The sequence below is a fragment of the Morone saxatilis genome, unplaced genomic scaffold, assembly GCF_004916995.1.
Source record: "Morone saxatilis isolate NCDOM2014 unplaced genomic scaffold, NCSU_SB_2.0 Contig21, whole genome shotgun sequence".
NCBI classification, from domain to species: domain Eukaryota; kingdom Metazoa; phylum Chordata; class Actinopteri; family Moronidae; genus Morone; species Morone saxatilis.
This window is the reverse complement of record NW_023339774.1, coordinates 17,900,949-17,908,750: the sequence shown is the minus strand read 5'-3', so window position 1 is coordinate 17,908,750 and position 7,802 is coordinate 17,900,949. Positions and strand designations below refer to the sequence as shown.

Genomic DNA, 7,802 nt, shown 5'->3' with positions numbered 1-7,802 from the left:
CCCCCCCCCCCTCGGAGTGATGACTAAAAAGTGGAGATGTCTTCCAAGAAGTAGTATGTCTGCTTTTAAAAACACGCGCTCATCCTCGCAGTCTTTCGAACAGGCATGCATCCATGCATGCGTGTAGACGTCCTCTCGTTGAATATCTGTACACACCAGGCACTCGACACTCACTCTGGGCAGGTACCAGTCTGTCTAGCAATTGCTGCTGTTCCTAAACTCTCCGTTTTCAGTAATCTGCAGTTTGGTGGGGTTGGTGGGGGAGATGCCGTTGCGGGTCTGCATGCTGTAGCGCTCCTTCAGCTGGGTCAGAGCGCTCATCAGACGGGCGTTGGCAGCATCCAACGATGCTATGCGCTTCTCCTGCACACACACATAAATACAGAGACTCAGTAAAAGAACAAACTTATTTCAATATTTACAGACAAGCCACAATGATCTGTCCCTCCCCAGGTGGAGGTTATGCCAGAGTTACCAAGCTTCAAGGCCTGCTGTAGCAAAATGACACGTTTAGCAGTGGCAGTTTGTTATTAGTGGACCCCCCAAAAAAAGAGAGAATATTACAGATGTCAACGCTGTGCCATCACAGAAATAAATAGGAAATTTTACACGAAATTACATGCCAAAAATACGAGCTGCGAAAGGAAAGCCATTCCTGACTTAGAGGCGGTCAAGTGGTGTGATGAGAGAAGATTGTAGTATAGTTACAAGCTTATTTTTTATTTTAGGTGATTTCTGTCATTTAAACAATCAGAAGAAGATGGATTTATACAGTAATTCTTAAATCAAGTGCTTCACAAGAGACATCTGTATGTGGTGGGTCTCGGCCACTCATACATTTTCGTTTGTACCCGGTTGTGAGTACGAGAAAATTGATGTGACAAATTACGTGCCACTTACAAATCTCTCCGTATGAGTGCTCCTTGCGCGAGGCTTTCCCGTGTTAATTTCATAATGTGGGCAGGGCTGAGCCACAGAAGCAAACTTCCCTCCCTGCCTGCGTAATGAGTTTTTTATTTTCATTCTCTCAGCCTGTTTACCGAGGAAGACAACTTATTGCCTTACTGTGGCGCGTTTGTTTGCAGATGCAAAGTCTCATTACGTGGAGGAGATTAATCATCTATGCATGTCTGTGTCTGGGTTTGTGTAAATGTCATGTTGCCGCATATTTTCCAAACCCCCCCCCCCTCGCCCATTTTGTTGTAAAATCACTTTGACATTAATCTCCAAAGATGCACATTTGCATTGTGTGTGTCTGCATGCATATAATGCACACTTTATCCGGCGTATAGAAGAAACGGTATCTACAGACGATGGTAACAAACACTCGAGCAGTGTTTAATCCTTCCTGGCAGCAGCTATGCCCACACAATCATTCTCTGCTTAATTTATAATTACAATCAACATTTCCTTGCAGCCAAGCGCTCTAAAGCAACACTTTTTTGTTTGCTAAGAAGGATTTTCCACATGGTTTTATATGAATAAGAACCACATGGATTAGAGAGGGGCTACATGTTGACAGAAAACTAGATAAGACATTTGTAAATGTATGTTTTATAAGACAGGGAGTGGGAGGGAGCTGAGAAACTCTGCTCAGACACAGCTATGAATTAAACATCTCTTTGTATTTTAGTGACCCTTTGTTTCCCTCAAGAAGACGACACAAGTGACATACAAATTTAGATATATGTATATAAGGCTAGATATTTTCTGTCTATCAGCGTGTTTGGCAAAGAGCAAACTGACCTGTGCATCGATGATCTTCTGTTTGGAGTCTACCACTGCCTGCATGTCTGAGTGATCCTTCTTTAGCTCCTCTTCCACCGACATTAACCTGGAAAAGGGATGAATTTGAATAAACTCTTAAAAGAACTCAACAGAAAGGTTGCACAAGGCTGCACTGCATTTCCGCCGCATCCCCTACCTGCTGATGATGCCCTTCATCTGGAGGTCCTTGTCGTCCTGCTGTCTGCGCAGGCGCTCCTCCGACTCCTCCAGCCTGGCCTGGTACTCCATCAGCACCTTCTGGGCTTGTTCGTCCTGACCCTTCAGACGGGCCTCGTACTCCTCCAGCTTCTGCACAGACGCCCGCAGCTTCTCTTGCAGCACCGCGATCTCCTGCTGGTACTGAACAGAGAGGCGGAGAGATGAGGAGATTTCTCATCATCGCTGCTGTCGTTATCATCACGATAATCATCATCATCATCGGCATTATAAATCCTATCAGCAGGATCCCCTTCTTCATTACCATAAATGACAAGAAGAAAAAGAAATCTCTCAATCAGGTCTGAGCTTATGTCCTGTTGTTCCTCAGACTGAGTATAATTTCTGCCTAGAAAAAGAGAGACGGCCTCTCTCAGGGAATCACACGCATCATTTACAAGCCATTTTCATTATTGCACTTTTAAACTACACCTTTATAGGAGCCTTGAAAAACATTCATTTTAATCAAATTGATGATGTTTTTTTTCTTTCCAATCAAACACTCCGAACACAGAGAAGCTTTGATCAATACTAGCAAGGCTTTCATTGCAAAAAAAAACAACCAAAAACTCAAATTCAGCTGTTTCTGCATTCAGACCTCGGGTTTGGCTCTGAAACCAGTGACCTGTTGAGAGGTTAAACTGGCTAAAAAACAGAGAGAAAAAGAAAGGAAGTTAAGGATGGATAAAGACAAAGAAGAGGTGTGGAGGGAGGGATGCAACCAGTGAAGTAGGAGTCTGTGAAATAAGCCCTGAAAATCTCTCCCTGACCTCTTACTGGACCTTAGAGAGGCTTTTAAAAGAGTTTTCTTCAGGCGAGGGGGGAAACGAATGGAGGAATAAAATCTCTTCTGGATAGAAAAACACATTTCTTATAGTGACTGAGCGGATGCTCTCGTCAGTCAGCGTGTCGCTGGAGGACCGGTGAGAGTACAGGAGTCTACAGCCGTACTAGCAGCTCTGTGAGGCTGGCTTTAAGAATCAAATCAGCTTTATTTGTCATATACAATCATACACAGTACAACTTTGCATTTACCCCATTCTAAGTACTAGGAGCAGTGGGCAACCATTGTGCCTGGGAACCAACTCCAGATCTGATCTAGATCCATTTGGTCATGGGCACTGACTAGAGAATTAATCTAACATATGTTTTATATGTTTTTAGCTAAATGCTAACGTCAACATGCTAACTTGCTCACAATAACAATGTTAATACGCTGATGTTTAGCAGGTAGCATGTTAAGCATGTGTGTTAGCATGCTAACATTTATTAATTCAACAAAGAGTGCAGCTGAGGTTAATGGGAATGGCATTAGCTCTGCAGGTCATAAACCAAAGCACTGGACTGATCTGATGATGGTGCTAGAGGAAAGGTTTAAAGGATAAACAAAATACATTTCATCCACAAGGGGACGTGGGTGTCATTACTAAATTACATAGCGATCCATCCAGTAGTTGTTGAGATATTTCAACCGACACTGCCATCCATAGAACCACACTGCTATGAACGTTATCAGGTCATAATTTGATAAAATCTGACCCTCAAAGTCTCCTTTATATAGCTGACAGTCAAACACAAACAAACAGAGAAATAAAATAAAAGTACCAATCAGTGAATCAATAGTATTCATATAACTTTTTTTTTTTTTAAATGAACAACCAAAATGACCAGTTTATGTGTGTATTATATGTGAACATTATCCAGCTCATTATTCAGCAGTAAGTGATGGAGAACACTGTGTGTATCAGAGCACCCTGAATGATTACATTCAGTTACACACAGTTAGGATGCTGCTGAGATCATTTATCTTTCCTTGTCACCTTCTACTTATTTTTACATGTCACTTTCCTGCCTACCACGGGGACATTTTTCCCATCAACCCCCAGCCACCGCCCCCTTCCCAGGTGGAATATTGACCTTAAATAGATTTATCTTATCAGCTCCTCTACTCTTTCTCCACTCCTCTCTCTCTATCTCTAATATCCGTCTGCTCTTGTCACTAGATCCCCTGAGAGTGAATGACATCTACTGTATCTATAACTGCCTTTGTCCTGCCTCTCAGTCGCACTGTGTACCCCAGATGTCTTTCCGTGCGCCGGTGGTAGGCAAATAGCGGCCCGTGGGTCAAATCCAGCCATCCAACTGAAATATTTGGCCCACTGACAAAAGTTTTACCGTTTGTAGTTAATTAAAACTTTTACACAATTTTTAATACAATCTACTGTAAATACAAGGCTATGTTATAACCCAATAAACAATAAATATGGCCTCATAACATCTGCGTTGGTGCAGGTTGCTGGAATGAAGCCCTCAGACACAAGCCTAAAAACAAACTCTTTTAAAATGGCACCACAGATGTATTCTTACATAAAAGAAAAGAAATGAACAAACAGGCCCGTGTTCCCACTCCACAAACATTGCTCCCCCATGGCCCATGGTTTAACCTTAACCCCGCCCTAGGCTACCTTCTCTTTCCTGCATCCTCTCTATCTATTTGAAACACAGGACATAGGTCAAATCTTTTCTCTAATGCACTGTTTTGAAAAAACAAACACAGAATTAATCGAACGTTCTCTTCTCCTTCTTTATTTAACAGCTGCGTTGAAACCTGAGTATAAATCTTAGCCTCACACAAACACGTTCAATCGGCTATTTTGGCTGCGTTTGAATATTGAGTGGAGTGAAAAGTTTTGCTTACATATAACCCTGTGCCTTTGCATCACTGACCTCTCATAAATACTTGTCTATCTCATAAATATGTGTGTATTTTGGACACAAAGGACATGTGAGTATTTAAATCCTGTAAGGCTGTAACTGTCCTAATGATTGATATGTAACAGACAATGCATTATCTCAGTGTCTTTCTTTGTGACAGTTGACAGTTGTGAAATTTAATTTAACTAAAGAATATAATTAACACATTTGAATATTGATAACAGGGCTCGGGACAAAAGAGAGTCTGCGGTTTGATGCATCTGCACCCGATGTTACATCTGATGATGTTAAATGTACATTTAACATCATCAGTATTACATTTCCGACCATACCAACACTGAACTCACATCTTTCACAGGACTCAAGGAAAGCTAAATGGAACTAGGAAGGACTGTTAAAAGAGAAAGATTTAGAAAAATGCATGAAACTAACTCCAGAAATGGGGCAAAATCTATAAAGGACACTCATTTAATGGAATTTGGAAATGGAAAATAAGCTAAAGATTTAAAGATGGTGGCGTAAATGTTTGATTATGAGGATTCAAGTGAATCTTGTTTGTCATTAGTGAATAGAGGAAATTAAATAATATGATGATTATATACAATTAACAAGTTAGTCATACAATTAATCAGATTTTTGTATTTTGTAACATAACTGAAGTACTGAATTTAATGATTTTTTTGCCTGCTTTTTGGTAATTGCAATAGCACAGGATGTTCCTCTTAAATGTATTTCTTATATGTATAATTATGTAGATGAGTTTTTCCTTCATGCAGTGTAAGCAATTTAGTTTGGTATTATCTTGCAATAAAGTATGATAAAAAGTTTTATAAAAAAGAACTCATATCTTCCATAACAACAGTAACATTAATTTCCTACTGTGCTATTCAACAAAACACTTCTTACATATTCAGTGCTGTTCAACTGGATAATTTAATTACATTTCAAATCGCGTTTAAAAAAACAAAAACAAAAAACTACTAGTATCTTATTATTGCACTTTGTAGTGTTCATCTAAATCAGCAAATTATTTATTTATTTATTAAAAGTTCTGTTCTATGTCCTGACTCCTCCTAACAAGACAAATGCATGCCCTAATTTGACACAGATCACTGAATATATACAGTATATGCAAATGGGTGTGAAAGCCAAAAATGGCAACGGTAGTGTTAAGTCTGTATGGGCCATTAGCTGCAGCCTGTGTCTAAGCTGCTGTGGAAGATGTACTGTTTTCCCAATGCTTCTCTTGTTGCTGCTCTGCTATTTTAAGGTGGCTGCGGCTTCTTTGTTAAGACTGAAGTTATTGCCTTCTTTGGTTGCTCTCCCTGCCTGGGCTTCTGGCTTCCATGAAGTATGAGCTATGTTAGGATGACAGGTTTGTATTCATTATGGATGGAAAAAAAATGGGGGAGAATGTGGCAGCCAATCAAAGCATGGAGGCAAAGCTGAGGGTGAACGGTTATAAAGGTTGCTGAGAAGAGAAGCAGGAATGTAGGCAGAGGAAAGCAGCAGCAAAAAGCCTCTTTCTGTCTCTATCTCGCACATAGATGCAAGCGCACACAAGCTCCAACATGTCTGTGTGAATGTACTGCATGTGCATACACACACATACACACACGGGGGGGGGGGGGGAGTTGTGAGGGGTGTGTGGAGAGACGAGAAGGTTAAAACTACAACATCTAACTTTGTTAAAGTTAAGTTAGTCAGCGTGAAAATGTCTTGAGACAGGAAGTTGTTAGCCAAGTCCTCCGAATGCAATAATTAGTCCATTAACTAATTGACAGAAAATTAAGATGCAATGATTTTCATTATCGACTAATTGTTTTAGTCATTTTTCAAGCGATATGGCAGACATTTCAGCCTTTTCAAGTCATATATGATAGTAAAGATAGTGAATATCTTTGGACTGACACATCTGAGCACATCTCCTCAAGCTGTGGGAGACTAAATGATGACTTGACAAAATAAACTGCAGATTAATAGATAACAAAAATAATCCTTGCTATCGTAATATCCAACACTGGCATCTGCAGACAACCACGCTGATATTCTTGTCTGCTATATTTAGCCTCACAATTATTTTGACTGTAATCTACATTCTGCCGTTACTGCTGTTGCTATGACTTTCCTGCAGTTGACAGCCACAACCAGGCCCACTGCTTGCTGACAAAATATTCCAGAAAAAACAGCCTGAACATCACTGAAACGCCAATTTCAGGAAAATGGGAGCTTGAGGTGTTATGGGGTCACATACAGAACCAGACTGATGCACAATATATCCTATTTACCTCAATTTTATGTTATAAATACAGATATTATGATTTTAAGTGGCAATTTGGATATGTCTAAGGGACCTCAGGCTTAGAGGAAAGGCAAGGGCAAAGTGGGAATAAATATAGCAGATTGTTAAGTGTAGAAGGGGTGTTTAAGAAGGGAGGTGAATGTGGGAACTAATGAGAGGTAAAGAAAGGAAGGATAGTTAAGTGGGAGTTTCAGGGCTGAAGGTTGAGGTGGTTTGTGAAAGGAGGGGTTGGTAAAGGTCAAAGGTTGGATGAGGAGGCAGGTTACCTTCTCCACCTGAGTCAGATCCTCTCTGTTTCTCAGTGACTCGGGCTCCATCCCCTCATGGTCTAAATACTGCACATTCATATTCAATAGCCAGGCTGCTGTGCGGTCCAGCGCACTGGGGTTCACTGGGGAAGGGGCCTAGTAAAACCAACACAACAACACACAAACACACACACAAGCACACACATGAGCTGAGTGCAAGTGACAGGGAGGGGAAGGGGAGGCAGGTTGCAATAACAGCACAGAAACAACAGAAATAAGCTTGAAATGCACCAACTCATCTGGATTGAAAAGCAGCAGGTGGAATGGAGACACACTCCTGTCTTTAAGCTCACGCACACACCAGAGCACACACTTCAAAGCACTGATGCAAACATGTGTGAGTGTGCACGCGCACAGTGTCGTACTAGCTGCAAGGAATGTAAATACTTCAAGATTAAATGAGTGAAATTGAAATAGCCTGGAGGCAGATACTAGCAGTTGTGTGTGTGCTTCTATCTGCCAGTTATCTGATGGACAGATGAGTAGAGAGAGTG

General features: G+C 40.9%; 1 protein-coding gene across 9 annotated transcripts in view; it reads right to left on the bottom strand.

Annotated features, from left to right (window-relative positions):
* Positions 1-6: 6 nt before the first annotated feature.
* The window catches only part of LOC118332462 (disabled homolog 2-interacting protein-like), a 114,623-nt gene continuing 106,827 nt past the window's right edge, over positions 7-7,802 (bottom strand). For 7 of the 9 annotated variants that reach the window (XM_035667756.1, XM_035667757.1, XM_035667760.1 and 4 more), the window contains 4 exons: positions 7,267-7,404; positions 1,925-2,127; positions 1,747-1,834; positions 196-363 (listed from right to left, as the gene is read on the bottom strand). In XM_035667756.1, the coding sequence (XP_035523649.1) occupies positions 196-363; positions 1,747-1,834; positions 1,925-2,127; positions 7,267-7,404 (597 nt within the window). Of the gene's footprint in view, positions 364-1,746; positions 1,835-1,924; positions 2,128-7,266; positions 7,405-7,802 lie in introns of all 9 variants that reach the window. The other 2 variants (XM_035667754.1, XM_035667758.1) reach the window with 2 other exon arrangements.